General features: G+C 38.1%; 1 protein-coding gene across 27 annotated transcripts in view; it reads left to right on the top strand.

Annotated features, from left to right (window-relative positions):
• The window catches only part of NRXN1 (neurexin 1), a 734,224-nt gene that overhangs the window by 292,268 nt on the left and 420,870 nt on the right, over window positions 1–21,086 (top strand). For all 27 annotated transcript variants that reach the window (XM_040551878.1, XM_040551901.1, XM_040551900.1 and 24 more), the window contains one exon: window positions 11,082–11,520. In XM_040551878.1, the coding sequence (XP_040407812.1) occupies window positions 11,082–11,520 (439 nt within the window). The remainder of the gene's footprint in view (window positions 1–11,081; window positions 11,521–21,086) is intronic.

The raw sequence follows: 21,086 nt of genomic DNA, 5'->3' as shown, positions 1-21,086 counted from the left end.
GGTTCATTCTCTCACTACAGTGGTATGCCAAATCTTGAAAAGCAAGTATGCATATTCCTGTTCCTTACCATAATAATGATGATGGGATTGGTTCAGTAAGCTTATTTGCGTAGAATCATAATCATAGAATGGTTTGAGTTGGAAGGGACCTTAAAGATCATCTAGTTCCAACCCCCCTGCCACGGGCAGGGACACCTTCCACTAGACCAGATTGCTCAATCCCATCCAACCTGGCCTTGAACACATCCAGGGATGGGGCATCCACAACTTCCCTGGGCAACCTGTTCCAGTGCCTCACCACCCTTGTAGCAAAGAATTTCTTCTTTATATCTAACCTAAATCTAACCTCTTTCAGTTTAAAGCCATTACTCTTTGTCCTATAACTACATTCCCTGATAGAGTCTCCTTCCAGGGGGAGAGATAGGACAGCTTTAACCTCAGTAAAATTAATATAAAATGTCCCACAGGTAGGTGATAACTTAAAGGTGCCTTAAAGATAGAAGAGATGCCTTAGAAATATCCCATGAATCAAATTGCTTTTAGTCATACACAGATCAGTATTTGAGGTGGAAGAGTCCCAGTTTTCGTCCTACTTCTCTGCTGAAGTACTACACAAAATTTAGCTTCTAATTTTTTAGAATATGAGAAGGCAGCATGCTTGGAAATGCCAATGTGAAGAGTTTTACAGAAACTATAGTATTGAAAAGAGTAAAATAAAGATAAAAATTATAAGGATTCATTAGAATAGGCAGTTAAAAGTAGGGAGCAGTTTTCCTGGTAAGATTCCAGGAATGTGGACGTGAAAAGAAGACGAAAGTTATTGGTATGGCTGGGAAATTTATTTTAAGACTTTATAGCTGTCATGGCAGGGCAGATTTTAGCCAGCAACTGTATAAACTGTTTCTGTATCAGCATCACAAACAGAAATCAGAGTTGCTAACCTAGCTAGGTACTGTCCTAGCTACCAGAATGAGACAAGGAAAGTTTCTATAGCTGGTCAACCAGTAGCCAACTTTACTGAATAGACAGCCAGCTAACAAAGCAGAAAAGGAAGGACACTATCTACATGGAGGCTAGCTGTGAGTTCATACAATAGCCAAGGCAATTCAGTGTAGGATTAGAGGGCTGTTTGCTCAGCAGTGGAACAGAAGGTTCTTTCAAACAAGGAGTCAGGAAACGGAGCAGATAAGTCCAAAACAGAAAGCAGCCAGAAAAAGACACAGCCAAGAGCTAGCTATTCAGCTAGATGCAAGAGTAAACATGCAAGTGAGAGAGAAGGGGAAGAAAAAGACAGTCAGTAATTTATTATTATGGAGTAGTAATAAATTTAAGGGACATCAGTTGGCAGCTATTAATGGACTGATGGGAGAGGCTGAAGGAAGGAAACTTAGGGAGAAATGGAGGAAAACCCCCTTAATTCCACCAAAGGATATGCAGAATTGATGTTATGTATTTAATTGCAGACCATAGTTGCTTGTATGTATGTTGTAAAATGTTTAATATGAAAAAAAATGTTTAGATACTTGAAGACATGTAGGTTACATATATTGGTTATTGATTTTTTTCTCAGCATGTTTTTGTCTCTGTATATCTTAAGATCACTGACCTCCCAAATTTAGATTCTGTGTAGGGTCTGTTTTGGCTTTTATCTTCAATTTGAAGCTCATTCTTTGGCTCCTTTTTTGGAAAAAAAAAAATGGAAAAAAAAATCAATTTTTGTTTTCCTCGTAGGAGTCCTACCTTAGTTAAAGGTAGTTCAATTTTCCAATAGCTCTGCCACATTGCTTTCAGATGCACTCGAGTCAAGATGTTAGCATGAATATTTATTTTAGATTTACATTCTTGTTGCCTTTTCCCATAGTTTGTTTCTTTTATTTATGACTTTGAATTTAAAACTTTAAGTGGTAAACATTGGAAAGCTCTGGTATTTAAAGAATATTAAGCTAAAGAAGCAAGACTTGAACCCTATGATGGCAATCACTGTGTTTTGCTTTACAGTACCTCTTTCTTGCAGTCCCTTGAGAGTTCTCGAGTTTGATCTTGAATAGGAATAATTAATGGGATGTATTGGGCTTATGTGGGAAGCTTTTGTGTTTTTTTTTTTTTTTTTTTTTTTTTTTGGGTGGGGTGGAGCGAGAGACGGACAGGCTGCAGGGGTGGCCTCTGTGAGGAGTCCAGAAGCTGCCGCATGTCAGCTAAGAGCTAATTCCAGCCAGCTACAAAAGGGACCGACTGCTGTCTGAAGCTGAGACAATGTGAGATGCTAGTTATGCCTCTGTGAAAGCTTGTTTAAGGAAAGGAAAAACTGCTGCGCAACACCAGCTGGGAGAGAGGAGTGAGAAGCAGCCCTGCAGGCCCCAAGGTCAGTGCAGAAGGAGGGCAGGAGGTGCTCCAGGCGCTGGAGCAGAAGTCCCCTGCAGCCTGTGGAGAGGCCCCTGGTGGAGCAGGCTGTCCCCCTGCAGCCCATGGGTCCCACATGGAGCAGATCTCCATGCTGCAGCCTGTGGAGGAGCCCCCGGTGGAGCAGGTGGATGTGGCCTGGAGGAGGCTGCGGCCCATGGAGAGCCCCTGCAGGAGCAGGCCCCAGGCCAGAGCTGCAGCCCGTGGAGAGGAGCCCACGCAGGAGCAGGGGGTCTGGGGGGAGCTGCTGCCCGTGGGGGACCCGTGCTGGAGCAGTTTGCTCCTGACGGATGGACCCCGTGGTATGGAGCCATGTGGGAGCAGTTCTTGAAGAGCTGCTGCCTGTGGGAAGCCCACACAGGATCAGTTCGGGAAGGACGGCAGGACAGAAGGACCCCATGTGGAGCAGGGGCAGAGAGCAAAGAAAAAGCAGCAGCAGAGACGAAGTGTTATGGACTGACCATAACATCCATTCTCTGTCCCCTTGTGCTGTTTGGGGGGACTCTCGTGAAAGTGTTGGTCTTCCTGAGCAACTGTTATGCATATTAAGGCCGTGCTTTCTGAGAAGTGGCTGAGCAGTTCTTGCTGATGGGAAGTAGAGATAATTATTTTCTCCTTTAGCTTCTGCAGTTTATCTTTTTTTTTTTTTTTTTTTTTTTTTAATTCTCCTTTAATTAAACTGCTCCCAACCCATGAGCCATTTTTCATATGTTTTCTTCCCCTCCTCTTTTGAGAAAGATGAGTGAGAGGGCAGCATGGTGGAGCTTAGCTGTGTATCAGGGTGAAACAACCACATGGGGAAAGAGAAAAAAATATAATGTTTTTGTCTTATATAAAATTAGTCTTTGGTAATTCCAGATGCAATGTGAAGGAAAGGGGAGGAAAAAACAGAAAGCCAGCACAATTGAGTGTCCTGTAGTGCTTCCATTTCCCAAACAGTCACTGGTAGTAGTATATCATTTGTTTTCTTCCTTTGACTTTATGTAATGTTTTAATGTGAAGCTGCTTTTGCATCAAGTAATATATTTTGTTTTTCTTTTGGTGATTTTTGTTTCTGTTAGTTTTAGTTTGACTTATTTCTTGGTAAAAGCTCTATTCCAGCTTGTGAGCTGATAGAACTTCTGTGGAACCAACTTGTTCCTAAATTCTGCAATTTAGATGTTGCCAAGAAATTTCTATGAGTCTTTGCCACGGGTAATTAAAATAAAAGAGGAGGGTGGGAGGAGCGGACAGAAAACCTGAACCCAGTTCATAAAAACAGAAAACACAGCAACCACAGTCAGAAACATTTAGCAGTCTGGCAGCTGACAGCAGGACTTAAAGAGAATAACAAAATAGTTTATTGAAGAGGGAAAAAAAGATCTTCAAATGTCTTGTGTCCACAGCAGGGTGGAAAACATAACAACAATCCCATTATTAAGGTTATTGTTTTTCAAATTTCTGCTAATATAAGATGTTAAACAATATGCCAATAACCTCTCTCTCCATGAAAGCACCATATAAAGCTTTCTCTGGCATGCTTTTCAGATGTCTCTATTCAGGCAGTCAAAGCAGGAAAGAAAAGCAAGCAGTTCTGATGTCAGTATTTGAAACTCCAGCAGAAGAGCCCAGTAGAGCTGCAAAGTCAGCTCTTACCATTGTATTAATTATGCAAACAAGTGACCGATGCATGAAACAGAGGTGGTTTTCCCAGTGCTGCACAGTGAATTTAAAGCAAAGCAAATAAAAAGTTTCTCAAAACAGTGCCCTGTAAAACTCATTGTGCCTTACTACTTTTACTCCATTTCCATTAGTACAGGATTACTTTCTAAAAGTGTATGTACCCATTACCACTGTTTTATAGTCTTATAATAATTAAGATATTTTCCCTGTACCAAATTTTGAGCTATTCGTTGTTCGATTCCTTACATTCTTTTAACATCGTTTGGTAGGACAGTGACGCTTTATGGTAGTCCTATTCATTTCATAGCAGAATTCTGTATAATTATGCTGGTTTATATCCATTCTTTTTTTGGTACCCAATTGCCTGCCTAGAATTTGCAAGGATATGGTAATAAGCAATTCAAATAGAACATTTATTTGTTGTGTGCATTAAGTATATCTGTTTTGTGTGAACAGAAGTTTTAAAAGTGTCTGTTCTGCAATATATCCTGTAATATTAAGGAAGATGAGTGCAGAAGATGTTCATGTTGCTTAGTTACAGAAACAATAAACATCACAAAATTATTATCTCTAGTTAGCCATTCAAAGTGTTATTAAAGCACTAGCTGAGTGTATTATCATGGTATAGCATAATACACTCTTAAGTTTACCTTGAGACATGTATTGTTCAAGTCGAATCTTTATTGAATCTACTTTCTGACAAGATTGAGTATATTTTATTTTCCTATTTGAATTGCTAATGTGTTCTGTAGTCTGTAGTTGCGTGCTAGAAAGTCAGAATATCATACTCTTTTGTCATAGTGGTATCCATCTTCCTTAAACAGAAAATGAGGAGGATATTTGTTATCAGAAATGTATGTGTAGATAGATATGACTGACTTCAGATGAGGTTCCACTGAAGCCAATGCCAATGATGCAAACTTCAAGCAAGTTTCTAATTTCTAGCCTGTGAGGAAATGATGTATCCATTGTACAGGGAACCAAAGAGAAGTTCTCTGTCAAGCATTCAGATCCAGGTTAAACCCAAATCCCTGGCATCCAATAGCAAGCGTTATTGATATCTTTATCAATGACATAGACAGTGGGACAGAGTGCACGCTCAGCAAGGTTGCAGATGACACTAGGCTGAGTGGAGCAGTTGATACAAGGAAAGGGAAGGGATGCCATCCAAAGGGACCTGGACAACCTCGAGAATTGGGCCCATGTGAACCTAATGAGGTTGAACAAGTCCAAGCGCAAGGTGCTGCACCTGGGTCAGGGCAATCCCAGACAGGAATACAGACTGGGAGAAGAACTCATTGAGAGCAGCCTATCTCCTTCCCTTCCCTTCCCTTCCCTTCCCTTCCCTTCCCTTCCCTTCCCTTCCCTTCCCTTCCCTTCCCTTCCCTTCCCTTCCCTTCCCTTCCCTTCCCTTCCCTTCCCTTCCCTTCCCTTCCCTTCCCTTCCCTTCCCTTCCCTTCCCTTCCCTTCCCTTCCCTTCCCTTCCCTTCCCTTCCCTTCCCTTCCCTTCCCTTCCCTTCCCTTCCCTTCCCTTCCCTTCCCTTCCCTTCCCTTCCCTTCCCTTCCCTTCCCTTCCCATTAAATCAACACTTTGAGCTGAAACTTGTAGAGCAGCTTCCCAGACCATACTAGTTAACTAAAATAACGTAGCAAAATGCACGTGCTGTCATTTCCTCCAAGTATTTCTAGACTGTGGAATCCTATCCTGTTGTCCTGAGACTTACCTTCCATTTAACTAGGACTCCATAGACACTTCTTTTTGTTTAGGTGATCTGAATGAACCCCTTTCTAAATGCCCCACCCCTACCACCACCACCACCATCATACATACATATCCACCTCAGAAAAAGGAAAAACATTTCATCTGAGGGTAAATGAATTATTTCGTAGCTTTCATTCTATCTGCTAATCTTTTCTCTATTTCAGAAAACAAAGCCTGTTTATAAAGTTACTTAAACCTATAGGTTGAATAGCTGATTTCATTCATATTATGTTCAGAAATGCAACCCATTGCAAAACTTTGAACTGGGGCTCCTTTTTTTCCATAAATAATCTGTAGTTTATTGTATTGCTTGACATAATTATTTTGGAGCTTGGAAGTGGTTTGAGACATATTAACAAAATGGCAAGTCTCCTCTGAGACTTGACATTCATGGATTAGTTCAAAACCATTTAGTGAATTCCAGAAAAATACATGACAACTCTCAACAGTCAGTTTTGCATTTGGAATTCTGAAGAATATAACACTGTATACACAAGGTAGCTCTCAATGAGATTCTAGTGACTGCTAAAACAAGCTAATAAAATTGCCTCAGGCTTCACTTACTGTAATCCCATTGCTACAGTTCCTGACATCAGTAAGTTATCTCCTACTGACTACACTGTGCAGCATAAAATTGTAGGTTAGCAGCACCTACCTGAGCCATTTTGGATTGTACAGATCTCCATTTTAGAGAATTAATTTCCATTGTTAGCACTGAAGTTGCAGTAATGAACACAGTGATACAGGTTTCATGAAAATATGAAAGTATTGCTTTATGGTAACATAAATACATCTATATTGCTTTTTTTTTTTTTTTTTTTTTTTTTTAAAAGAGCCTGGATTCATTCAAATTGCATTTAGAAAAATATTTTTCCTCACCTCCCACTTAGGTAAATAGGCTCTTCAGAGCAAGATCCAAATGTAGGTGCTCTGAACTCCTGTTTTGTCTTTGATTCTAGAGGAAACCTAGTTGCTACAAATTAGACAATGTGATTAGCTCCTTAGGGATCCTGTTTTGTTGTCATAATAGAGTAATTTGGGGAAAAAAAAGTGCGTCGTTGTAATTTAAAGGCATTTAATCACAGTGATTGGAAGCTTGTTGCTAACACAGTGGTCAGTCTTCTGAAATATTTATTTTACAGATAGTATTTATTTCTTCACTGATAATATTTGAAGTATGGAATACAAAAGAAATCTTTCATGTGGAAAGGGCTGGACATTGAATTGAAAATGGTGTTGAATCTTAATGCCTTTGCATTTTTTTCCTGGTTTTAAACTTAATGGAATATGGTTAGGAAAGCAGAAAGAACCGTTAAGGTTTTGTTCATACTAGTGTTTTTATTATATGAGCTGTTTTAATCTGATAGTCGACCTGTTGTGTGTTTAGTATACATCTCTAATACCAAAAGTACATTCCTTGTTTTCTCCTTCACCTTTTCTCAAAGTCCTTCATACGTTTATAGGTTACCAACTTATTAATATATTATTATTGGCGCTATACTAGATTTTTGTTGTTGTTGAAGGCACCATGACCACTGGCAAGATATGTAGTGAGTTCTTTTTTTCTCTAGAGTCCATTGCCTATGAGGGTCCTGGCTCTCAATAAATTATTTACATGATATACCTTTGGGAACCATAAATTAGTTCTGCTTGTGTGCCAAGATGACAAAAAGCCATGTTAAGGAGAATGCTGAACTTAAGTCACTATTTGCTGTCTCTTAGCTGGATTTATTTGTTGAAACTCAGCACTATCATATGGCCACCACCTGGCAGGTGGTTGGCCTAGATGGTAGCAAATAGGCCTATATAGGCATACCTATATATAGCATATCTTGATGTAAATTGCTATATATAGGTATGCCTTTTCTCTCCTGGAAAACAATTTTATCCCTTACTTTGGATTTTTATGTTGCAAGTAACAAGGGGAATCACTAACTGCTTTTTTTATCTTGGGAGTTTAGGTGACCTTTTGCAGTTTCCAGGAATTAGGTTATTATATATTTTAAAGACTGGTGTCTTCACTCTTACTTAATATTTAGAGGAATGAATACAGTGAATGAAAGGCAAATTTGAGGTGCTCTTAATAGCACAATGCAATTCCCTCAGGGCCTGCAGTTTCATTGACAGGAAAATTATATTGGTTTTGCTTGGGAATGAGAGAGAGCATGGGAGCAAGCAAGTTATTTACTAGGGCCAGCCCTGTAGACGCTAGTAAAGCACATAGAGACTGCAAAGATACTGAGTGATAGGTTGTGCAGGAGTGAAGGTGAATGTGACTCAGAGATATTTCTCCTTTCTATCCAAGTGAATTACCTTCACTTGATTAATTGTGGATCCTTATATCTATTTGAGGGAGAATATACTGAGTTAAAATTAAAGAATGTGAAAGTTATCTTGTGTGGAGTTAGCAATGGATAATATCAGAAACATGTTTATCCTTATGTACCCTGAAGGAAAATAAATAAATAAATCCCTTGAAAATAAGAAATGAGGAGTGATAAAATAAGAATTTACAAATTGAATTTACTTGTACCCTAGAGGCTATCAGTCCTGAAGCATATACTGGCCTCATAATTATTCTTTACTGTTCTTTTCTCCACATTTAATGACTACTTCTTTTTGTGAACATACTGCTTTTTCTTTCTTTTTTTTTTCTTCTTTTTTTTTTTTTTTTTTCCTTTTTGCCTTGCTTCACTGATGAGTGAGTACATCCTTCATGGACAGGAAGGTGGGAAGAGGAGTAAAGCAGGAATCAGGTTTCCAAATGCCAGCTGCATTCAGTCAACAGTTCAGTTCTTTTCAGTTATAGTTTTCAGTTATGGTTCATATTTCTTTTTTAATACTGCTTATCTATGAGAATTCAGTTTCAAATTGTCTATTTGTGAGACAAAAATAACATAAACATCCTAAGACCTAAAAAGAAAATAAACATACTAAAATATAGATTAGACTTTATTCTGTTTGCACACAAGGAATGTAATAAGATGTAATCACACACATTTCAGCAGCTACAAAAATTTTAATTGAGATAAATTTCAGTTCTTGCATATTGGAAGAGACATATATGGAAGGAAGCAATTGTATGATACAATATTTTGGGATGCCAAGAATGTTTTACTATTGGTAGTATAAAACTCCCAATATTTGCCTCTTACTAAAGTGCTCTAGCAATTTTTCCCCCGTAAGATGTGTATTAAAATACCTATAGATCTGGTGACCTGTTCTTGAAAAAAAATATTTCCGGTATTCCTGTCTGCACTTAATTCATCAGATCTTTAAACTATGTTCAAAATTGTTGTTTCTGAGTTGGCAAGTGATTTCAAAGCCTATAGAGCTATTTTAGACATAAAGTAAAGCTTAGTTCTCTTTTCAGCTCAGGTTTTCTGACATAGATATTAACTACTAGTTTTATTATTCAGTCAACCAGCTTTCAGTAATATCAAACAATTTGAATTTATGTCCATAAACAAGCAATTCTCTTTTTATGTTTATTTGTATTATCTTGGTTCCTACCTTTGTTTGGTTGTCAATTAGAGAACATTTTCTCCTTGTGTTCTTAATTGCCTTAATTACTTTCAATGTGAACACAATGATTTAGTTCTAATAAAAGCCCATTTATTCCTTCTTTTTACTATATCCTTCAGCCTTATTTTAATGTTTTTCAGTCTATTCTAGGTTGCCCCTTGCAGCTCATTTGGAAGAAGTGGAAGCTATGCAAAATCCCACCACTTTCTTGCCATAGAAAGTGGTCAAATGTGTTTTAGGACACGTTTCTAATTCTGCATTGGTTTATGTAGAAATTTGCTGGGTTGACATTTGAAAAAAAATCAATTCTTAGAATAAAAAAATTAATGATTATCAATCTCATTTTTAGTACTATATTATCTTCCAAGAGAATTTTTCAGTAACAACTGTTTCTTGTGGGGTATGCCACCTTAGGTCGTTTCTAACATTAGCACAGTTCTGCCATGCATCCCCTGTCTCTTGTCCTTACTATATGACTTCCACTTCATTTGCTCTGTGGGTTTCATCTGTGTTCAGACTAGGTTTCAGAGGAAATGAATCCAAACATTCTATCTTAAGTAGTCATCAAACATTCTCTAATAGGGACATAAGGTCTAAGCCAATGACCTTCAGTCCGCATCAGACTACATTGTATAGTTGAAACACTGGATAGGAGGTCAGATGTGATCCAGTCTTGACTGGTATATGGTCTGTAGATGAAGAATTCTCAGCACAGACTGCTCTGATCTGCTGAGCTGTTGCTCTTGCTCCAAATTGCATGCTAATTAAGGCATAACAGAAAACAGAAACATAGAAGAAATTTTTAGCTTATGTATGTTACAGTGTCATATTCATCCCTTGAATGGTATTTTAGCATAAATCATTTATTGAACAAATAAAAATAATGACAAAATACTTTTGCACACTTTTGCTATTGAAGACCTTCATTTAAGGAATCCTTTTATCCTTGACAACACAGAAATAGTGGTGATTTCAAAATACACTAATAAAGACTAGAACCCCGGGAAACAATTATATCATGTTATCTTTCTCTGGACAGAGTAAATATGTGATTTGAATCAAGAGCATTTGTTGTGGAGATCAATTGCATTTAAAACTAATATTGTCTTTCATTTTTATCATAAAACTCTTCAGTCAGGAAAAGTATGTAAGTGGTTTTATCTTTTGTCCAATTGAACTGGCACAAAGATTGTTCTGGTTTTTGTCTGTTTTGATCTGTATGATACTATTGTCTCTGTTTTATGGCTTCATGAATAACATGGATGCTACTATTCCTCAGCCCCAAGGACAAACTGAAAAGATGTTAAATTATAAAGTATATGACCTTGGTGCATTTTCTGTACATGAACGGAAGAGTTGAGACAGTGACAAAGGGTTAGACGAACAAGAAATCTAATCCTTCTCTAATGTGGTAGAATGACTGTGCAAAGAAAGCTTTTAAGCAATGAAGGCCACACAAGCTAATTTGCAATTGATAGTAGGAATTATGTACCGATTCTTTCAGACTGTTTGAATTAACTCTAAGGATATTTTTAGAACAACTTTGTTCAGTTTAATGAAAACTATTATTAAATCATTAGTCAATAAATTATAGTTATTATTTTTTGTATGTGTAAATTATCATATTCATATGCCATTATTCTTCTTCTTTAAATAATCTGCTCTTTTTGGATTATATTTGTTTGGTAAAAGAATTCAAGTCCCCTTAGTAACATCTCTACTTTGCTTGCAGGTTGTATATAAAAATAATGATGTCAGGTTGGAATTATCTCGACTTGCCAAGCAAGGAGATCCTAAAATGAAGATTCATGGGGTTGTAGCCTTTAAATGTGAGAATGTTGCAACCTTAGATCCAATCACATTTGAAACGCCAGAGTCTTTCATCTCTTTGCCAAAGTGGAATGCCAAGAAAACAGGCTCAATATCATTTGACTTTCGTACAACTGAGCCAAATGGTTTGATTCTTTTCAGTCATGGAAAACCAAGGCACCAAAAAGATGCCAAACACCCACAGATGGTGAAGGTTGACTTTTTTGCCATTGAGATGCTTGATGGTCACCTCTACCTGCTGTTAGACATGGGCTCAGGTACTATAAAAATAAAAGCCTTGCAGAAGAAGGTGAATGATGGTGAATGGTACCATGTGGACTTTCAAAGGGATGGACGGTCAGGTAAGTTTTCTGTTTTAATATTAACTAGGTTTTTTCATGTTGTATCTGACAGAATATTGGGTATATATGATATTAACACCATTAGTTGCACATCATCTGAAAAATAGTCATTACTGTCAGATTCCAGAATACAACGACTTTCAGAGTAAAATATCTTATGTTAACATTTATTGGGTAATCAGGTACTTAATCTTGCAAGTAAGTATGTTGTGTACTTCAAAAACAAACAGTAATCTCCCTCTGTGCTTACTTACATCAAATAGCTGAAGTGGCAAATTTCAAGAACAAAAATAAAGGAAAAAAAAATAACTGTAAGTAATCTCCAGCACTGGGAGTAGTCTGTCCACAGAAACAGCACAGACCTTGCAATCATGTCAGCAGACCTCAGCATAATTAAATGATATGCTAATGCGTGGCTAACAACACGTCAGCAGAAATGGAAATTATGTCAATATGATTCGTATTTTACAGTAGTTGATGAACGATCTCTCTGAAAATGGTATAAATAAAATAAATTTCTAACCTGTTCCTGATGCTACTAAAATCTGTCATAGCATGTAATGCATTTAACTAGTAAAACTGCTCTTGTGTTGCAGCTGCATCTGATCTTGAGTATATAAAAGTTGACTTCATCAATATCTATTAATTGGAGGACAGACCAATTCTGTGGTATCTTTCCTGTAGTTCCTGCCAGAATTTAGCAGGGTGCTGGAGGGAATGATGTACAGAACCTGTCATTTAGTTCGTCAAAGAATTTTCTAATTAATATCCAATCTGAAGTTTATATACATTCTGAAATTGCATGTTGAAAAAGCAAACTTTTCCCCCTTCTTTTGGCTTTCATGTTTTTCCCCCACTTCCTTCCTTCTGCTGACTCCTTTTCCGTGACTTGTATTTATAACTGTTTTCTGAAACTTTTCATCCCATCATTGTTTTATGACTTACTTTCTAAATATACACAAATCAGATTTCAGATTGAGCAAATGTAAGTGCAGGTCTAAACTGAAGATTTCAGTCAAATTCGTGCTGAAAGTCAGATCAAATTCAATTGATTCATCTGCTCTAAGATTGAGAAAAATAATGATTTGATTCCTGAGTTTTGCAGCTTAGAATTCAAACAGTATGTTTGATTACAATATCGATAGGTCAGTTAAGTATTTGCTTTTCTTCAGTTAAAAAAAAAAAAAAAAAAGTCTTAAAAACCTCAATTTTGATTGAACATCCAGTGGTGATATTATTTACACTACAATCTTCATTTCAGAAATCCTTCTTAAATGCTGTTTCAGTGATTCATGAGGCATAAATCCTGTAATAATCTGCCCATTGGATTCTACTGAAACCAAAGTTTATTCTTACATTCAAAGTGAACACAACTATGAAGAAAATAAATAAATGCTTAACAATTGTTTACATTTGAAGATATGTCCTGCACTTTTGCTTCACAAAAAACTGCAGCTCATGACTGCCATTAAGAGAGTTTGTTGTATTTTATTTAAACCTTTAGAACTGTTTTTGGACTTCAGCAAGAATGTGTACTAATTTTAGGTAGTAATGTTCACCTAAAGATAAGGATTGCATATTATTTCCAAGTAGAATTATAAATAGTCAAATATCTTCATAAAAGAACAAATAATTCTATTACCAGCTGAACTTTATATACTGTGTTACTCTTGCAGAGCACCATATCACCTGTTTGCACTGACACATTAAACTATTACCAGAAATAGCAAATAGATATTTGGGCATATGAATTGGTGTTCTGAATTTTTATCTGAAATCTGAACCAGACGTCAAAAAACTTTCTGTGATTTTAATACATACAGTAATACTTTACAGTGTGAGAACTACTCATAACAGTGGCAATGATGTTGTTTTTCTTGATGAAAATACTGACTGAGTAGTATCCTAAGCCATCAGATTTAACCAAATAAAATGAATGCCTAATGATTAAAATATAAAATGAAGTATATGTTGCAATTTTTTTCAAATTGAAACAGGAAATACTGATATGTTATGTTTAGATTATTTCTTCATGACTTATGCATGTTGGTCTGATATGTTTTCTTCTATTAATAATAAAACCCATCTTAATATTCCAGGAAGCTTTTTCATTTCTTTTCTCTAGCCCAAACCAAATATATGGGAAATCATAGGAATTCGATCACTTTTCAGTTGCTCATCATCTGAATTTTTGTATAAATAAATGAATATACCTTATATAAAAAAACTTGGCTTTTCCTAAGCTATCTTGTTGCTGCTGATAAAATACTTCCAACCTTTCAAATATAAATGAAGAGATTCTCCTGTTGATGAATAAATAGCTCAAATAATCTCCCTCTCCTTTCCTTCCCACCCCACCCCCCATATGTTTTGCAGCCTTTTACTCCTACCCTTCAATCCAATGCAGAGCGGCTCCCTCAGATAATCGAAAGCTGTGACATTTCTCAAGGAGCTTTGCTGATTTCCTTGACTTTAGCATTAGCTGGATCAGCAAGTACTCAATTTATTTTTCATTCTTTGCTCTCTTCTGGACTCTTAGTCGCAGGGAGTATCTACTCTAAAAGTACAGACTTTGTCCTGGCCTTGTTGGGGGCTGGGGCAGAGGGAATGTAAGGAATGAAATTTATTTAGACCACATTTTTTATTTGTACTCATCCAGGCACTATTCAGTAGTAATTCTGCTGATGCCCTGAGATTTTGGGAGATACAAGGAAGAGGAATGGGTGGTGCCTTCCAATTTCATTTGCTGTTGGAGATCTTAACCTCCTATCTTCTACAAGTTTATCACCCTCAAATCCCACCATGCTGCCTGTAACACCTTCTCTGAGTGCTTCCTTACATGACAAGCTGATTTTCAGTGAGCAGCAACTCCTGAGCCCCTATTTCCCAGTATTAAGCAAATCCATCTGTTTTGCTAGGTATGCAAGAGAGGAAAGGGAACACACCTTGTCCAGCAGCATGTCCTTTTGGCTAAGTATACATCACAGGACACAACCTGGTACCAAGTGCTGCCTCCTGTCATGTGAGCTGGTTTCCCTTCCAGCATTCATGGCTATTCTGAATTCCTGTGAAAGACAGTGGCTTCAAAGCTGTGACTTGACTGTTTGCTGTATGCTGTGGTCACAGTCCTCATGACAACTACTATATTATGCTTTAGCATGTAATGTGTAAAGGGTACCTAGAATACCTTACTCTTTTCTTAGATTTTTCAACATTTTTTAATGAGCAGGAGCAAGTGTTTTGGGTCCACAAAGAACAACTAAATAGGCCAGATGAGGTAAGCATAGAGATCAGAATAGCTGTAGCAGCTGTACTTACAATCCTCATTTTTAACTGATCAGAACTGGTGAGACATGATTTAGAAATATGTTTTGGTTCCTTATACCAGACTTATGAAAAACTAAATTGCTGAGATAATGAATATGATTGAAGAGGCTCATTAACTCATACCTAAGGGATTTTTTTTTTCTGTTGTTAACAGTACTGCTAACTCTACAGTAAAAGGAAGAAACAAAAACAAAACATGAAACAGTTGCAAAGGTCTTTGCTCTCATTGTTTTCTGTGACAGAGTAGAGTTAGGCTAGTAAGTGTTTTCTGATGTTTGAGTATTATTTAAAATTTTGATAGACTTTGCCATATTCAAGGATAACCTTTCAAGTATTTTTTTGACTGCACTGCCATTCATCCTTTGGATGTCATTACACATTGAAATCAGAAAGGAAACTTACTCTTCTGGTCAACCTCCAATGGTGTATGCCAGTGTAAAACAGAATATATCAGAATGTATTCATAGGTAAGTAACATTTAAGGGTTAAGGAGTCACTGAAATTTTGAACTAAAGTTAGAGTTTCAGTTTAAATACCAGACATTATCTCTAGAGTATGTAATTAGAGCTTAGATATAATCAGTATCTCTGTAAGTAGTGCTCTGAAGATATTATATGCAGTGTTGTTGAAAGTTTTTTTACACATGCATTTCTATGTGCTCCTTGCTTTCTATCTTTCCAGCGTTCTTAGAAATGACAGATGTACATGTTCCTATTTCAACAAAAGTTAATAGTTTACATATTTGAGATTCTGTGTTTACATTACATTTTCAGGAAAATTGTTCCAATGATCCTGTTACTGCTTTTCATTTATTTGTGAGCTCAAGGGAAAATTGAGAAGGTGTGGCCTTGAGAAGTCCTCTACTTCAAGCCTCCAACTACAGTAGTGATGGAATGGCATCAGCCTTAACAGATGTTTGTTCAGTTACCTCCAACACTGCACACTGCACAACCACCCCATGCATTCCATTCCTAAGCTGAATCTTTCTATATGTAAAACAAGCCAATTTGTGGATAATTTCCTTGTTCACAGCAGGCAGGAAACACATTTTATTTGATGTCTTAGACCTACTTTTTATAATTTGAATGCTGTTATCATGTTAGTCTTCATTTTTCTTTATAGACCAAGAAACCTCAGACGCTTGCTGTTCTTATATATCATGTTCTATAGCTGCTGACCATTTTCATTCCCATCTTCTGCAGTGTCCTGTGCTGATCTGCACCTTACTCAGGTAAACCTTACCAATACTTTTAGTATAGTGGTATGATAGGCTTCCTTATACCTCACCATAGATTTACAGTTTAACAGAATCATATAATCATAGAATGGTTTGGATTGGAAGGGACCTTAGAAATCATCTAATTCCAACCCCCCTGCCATGGGCAGGGACACCTTCCACTAGACCAGATTGCTCAAAGCCCCATCCAACCTGGCCTTGAACACTTCAGGGAGGGGGCGTCCACAGCTTCTCTGAGCAACCTGTTCCAGTGCCTCATCAGCCTCATAGTAAAGAATTTCTTCCTTATATCTAATCTAAATCTACTCCCTTTTAGTTTAAAACCATTACTCCTTGTCCTATCAATACAATCCCTGACAAGGGGACCCTCTTGTGACCCTCTGGGCCCCCTACGGGTACTGGAGGGCTGCAATGGTATCTCCCCAGAGACTTCTCTTTTCCAGGCTGAAGAACCCAAACTTCCCCAGTCTGCCTTCATAGGAGAGTTTCTCCAGCTGTTTGATGATCTTTGTGGCCCTCCTCTGGACTCGCACTAGTGGGTTCATGTCCTTCTTGTGCTGGGGGCCTCAGAGCTGAATGCAATACTCCAGGCCAGGTCTCATGAGAGCAAAGCAGAGGGGGACAATCACCTCCCTTGACCTGCTGGTCATGTTTCTTTTGATGTAGTCCAGGATGTGGCTTGCTTTCTGGGCTTCAAGAGCACATTGCAGGCTCATGTTAAGCTTCTCATCAACCAACACCTCCAAGTCCTTCTCCTCAGTGCTGCTTTCAATTCATTCTCCACCCAACCTGTATTCATCTTTGGGATTGCCCCTACCTTGCTGAACTTCATGAGGTTTACACTGGCCCGCCTCTCAAGCCTGTTTAGGTACCACTGGATGGCATCCCTTCCCTCCAGCGTGTAAACCACACCACATAGCTTGGTGTAATCAGCAGACTTGCTGAGGGTGAGGAATGGCATTTGTATTGAATTTACGTGGCAAAGTTTTGGTAGTAGGGTCTGCAGGGGTGGCCTCAGTGAGAAGAGCCCAGAAGCTGCCCCATGTTATATAAGAGCCTGTTTCAGCTGGCTCCAAAGGAACCTACCACTGCCCAAAGCCAAGCCAATAAGTGATGTTTATTGATCCGTATGATCCACAAAAGGAGCTGGGAGAGTGAGGAGTGAGAAGCAGCCCTGCAGGCCCCAAGGTCAGTGCAGAAGGAGGGCAGGAGGTGCTCCAGGCGCTGGAGCAGAAGTCCCCTGCAGCCTGTGGAGAGGCCCCTGGTGGAGCAGGCTGTCCCCCTGCAGCCCATGGGTCCCACATGGAGCAGATCTCCATGCTGCAGCCCTTGGAGGAGCCCCCGGTGGAGCAGGTGGATGTGGCCTGGAGGAGGCTGCGGCCCATGGAGAGCCCCCGCAGGAGCAGGCCCCCGGCCGGAGCTGCATCCTGTGAACAGGAGCCCACACAGAAGCAGGGGGTCTCAATGTTCTAGCTTGTAATAGGTAATAAATTATATTAGTCTGCCTATGCTGAGTCTCTTTTGCCTGTGATAGTAGTTGCTGAGTGATCTCCCTGTCCTTATCTCAACCTTTGGACCCTTTTCATCATATTTTCTCCCCCTTTTACTTTGAGGAGGGGAGTGAGAGAGTGGTTGTGGTGGAGCTCAGTTGCCCAGCCGAGTAAAATCACCACATCACTTGTCACTGATCTTCACTTGGACTCAGAGTTGTTGAACACAACGCTTTGAGTGTGACCATTCAGCCAATTCCTTATCCAGCGAGTGGTCCACCCATCAGCTCTGTATCTCCAGTTTAGAGACAAGGATATTATGCAGGACACCATCAAATGTTTTGCACAAGTCCATGTAGATGATACTTTTAATCCCATCGTAGAAGGCCAGCAGATTTGTCAGGCACAGTCTGCCCTTAGTGAAGCCATATTGGCTGTCGCTAATCACCTCTCTGTTTTCCATGTGTCTTAGCGTAGTTTCCAGGAGGATCTGCTTTGTGATCTTGCTGGGCACAGAGTTGAGACTGACTGGCCTATAGACCATTTTGCTCATATGTACATTGTTACTGATTATGTTGTTGACTCTTCCTTTTTGAAGAGTTGCTCACTAATCAGTTATCCTTTATAAGTCAGCAATTCTTGCTGAAAATAGTAATTTCATTAGTTTTTCTTAGATTGGTCCTCCAGTACTTAAAGATGTTTTTGAATGTTTGAATTGCATTTTGCTCTTAGGTGGAATTCTATAGAATCAGTTCACCTGTTGCTCATTTTAGGGCCCTTAACTTTATGGTCAATTTTTGGAGGTACTACCTGGTTTCAGAGTCTGAAGTTAGACCATGAATTTTGAGACTAAAATCATTCCACATGTTCTTGTCTTTCACTGAGTCTTCCACCCACTTTTTTTTTTTCGTTCAGGCCTGACAATTCATATGCTATCAGCTCCCCACCTTCCCCTCCCCCCCCCTTTTTTTTCTTTTTTCCTTTCTGGAAAAGATAGTATCTCCTATTTTTTTTGAGCATAAAAACAAGATTTACAAGGAAGCTGACTGTTTCCCACCAGACATTATTACCTCAATGTTGCACTTTTCAAAGAAATAATATAACTGATCTGGTTATGGTTGCTGTTACGCTGGGTACTATGCAAATACATAATAAAAATTATGGTTCTTACTACAGAGATGTTACAAGGTTATAGTTTTCTGTTTCAATTGAGAGGTTCTTCTGAATCTGTTGCTTCCTCCTCATATTCTGTTGTTTAGGTTATTCTGTAAAACCAGATATGTCCTAGTCTTTTCCCTCTTATACAACTTAACAATTCTAGGGAGAGATGGATTGACATCATATTATCTTTACAGGCCAAATTATTAACCTTTTCCTGTCCTGGCCTCATAAGACATTTTCATGTTCCACTAGCTTCCCTTCTTCCTGCTTCTCTGGAAAGTGATGTCTCTTCACATTCATAAGTAGAAACATCCAAATGGATTGGAACACAATGGTGATTTGACAGAACAATTCTTTTTAATCTCTGTATAATTCTCAGAGAAAATAATATGGAAATGCAGAAAAGAATCTGTGTGTGTTACTATCCCAGGATTCTATGGTATCATGCACTGTTGTTGTGGGGTCCAGCCTGAGATGGGTTTCAGTAGAATTTAGGAAAATTCTATCAAGAAAGATGACAGGCCTAAAAAAAAATTTGGCTACTCTGCCTCAGCATCACAATTCTGGATGCACCATGGATACAAAAGTGTTTCTAAATACATTACTTATTTTCTATAGGCTCGTCTTTTATGAACTTCATTTTTGCATTTCATTTTGGGTTTAAACAAAAACAAACAAAAACTTTTGATGTATTTGGAAGTTTTCTTTCATTTCTTTCATTACCCTTAATATGCTTTTTGGATTTTTTCACCTATATTTACAAAGCAATTAGTGAGTAAAATTTGCATTCCCTCTCAGAATTACCTACAAAAAGGTAATTTGGACACCAACAACAGTGATTGTTGTATGGCTGCCTAGTCATGCTGTTAGAAGTTCAGCCAGAAACAAGGATACTTGGTAAGTGGTAGCATGAATCTCCTGGTGCATAAGTATGGATTTCTTGCTATTAGCTAGACAAAAGCCTATTTGTATTGTAGTCATAGTTTTTGTTCTAGACAAAAAACTATCTATTGCTGTATGATAGCACATTGAGCTACATGATATGCTATGTAGAAGCTTGACCTGTTCTTACATAGCAGCTGAGCCAGAGCAAGTTATGCAAGCCTTGAGTCTACTGTGGGTATTGTTTGACTTAGTGTAGCTCTTAACAAACAGGATCGAATGAAATAAAGGTAACTTACTGTTGTCTGAGTAAGTCACACACATGGTATGTAGGTCAGCTGAAGTGTCATTGATATGTCCAGCAGTAAATTGGAGATAGCCCAGCTGGGTTAATGTGAGTTCTACAGTCAGTCAAAACATGAAAAGGGTGCACAGAAAATTTGCTGCCTATTATGTTTTTCTACCCATAGTCATTAGATGCCACAATTACACTGTAATTTACGAGGTTTTCTCCCGAGTATATGTGTGTCATTTCTTGGGGAGAGGAAAGGTTCATTTCTTTAACAAGCTGTTGCTATCTATTCAAAATAACACTCGAGCTTTGTTTGGGCTAATCCTTTATAAGATACAGAACGAAGTTTTTCTGCTTCTATCTATCACATAGCTGTAATTCACAGTCACCAGAGTATAATGGTAATCTACAGTTCCCTTTATTGTTCACCTTATATTTTGAACCTCCATGTTAGTGTCTCAGGTACACTGGCTAAGATTTGCCTTTCTGTTCCTTTTCATTGAAATCCATCAAGATAAAGTTTATTTTTAATAGCAATGAAGCCCTAGATGTCTTCTAGTATCAAGATAGCTTGAAAACACTAGTGTGTTTACCTGTTAGAAAACAGGACTATGCAAATGCATGAGCTTAGGGTTGGAGGTTGTACATCTTTGGGGTTCTGCAGCTGGGTTAATTATGAGTTTGCCTGAGTTAATTTATGTGGGTGCAAGTGATGTCTAAATATAGGTTTAAAGCATTTGGTTCTAAATTAACCTGTGCAGCAAGAGGTGAGATTAAGCAACAATAGCAGTAAGGAATATTATGAGCACAAATATGGTTTATGTTTGCAGTATCTTTAATTTATTTTTAGAGGAGAAATGGTCTATTCTGCAGGCATGAAAAGTTCAGCTTCAAGAATCTGAGAAGCAAGGAAAATATTTAGAAAAAAAAAGTTTATAATTTTTAAAAAGTTGGAGGTTGGGAAAAAAGAAAAAAAATTATCTTGGTCCAACATACCTATTTTTTACAGCTAAGACTGAAATTTCACTTTCCATCTGTGCAATTATTCAACTGACACAGTAAACATTTCTGATAATGCATAAAAAAATGAAAACTGGCAACATGCTCAAACATTCCATAAACATGCTTATAAAAATGACAAAAAGGCTGTACAAACCTGTTTTCTCTTTTTTGGTCT

The sequence above is a fragment of the Cygnus olor genome, chromosome 3 (assembly GCF_009769625.2).
Source record: "Cygnus olor isolate bCygOlo1 chromosome 3, bCygOlo1.pri.v2, whole genome shotgun sequence".
NCBI lineage: Eukaryota > Metazoa > Chordata > Aves > Anseriformes > Anatidae > Cygnus > Cygnus olor.
The sequence above is the reverse complement of the archived record's forward strand: the minus strand, read 5'-3'. Positions and strand labels throughout refer to the sequence as shown.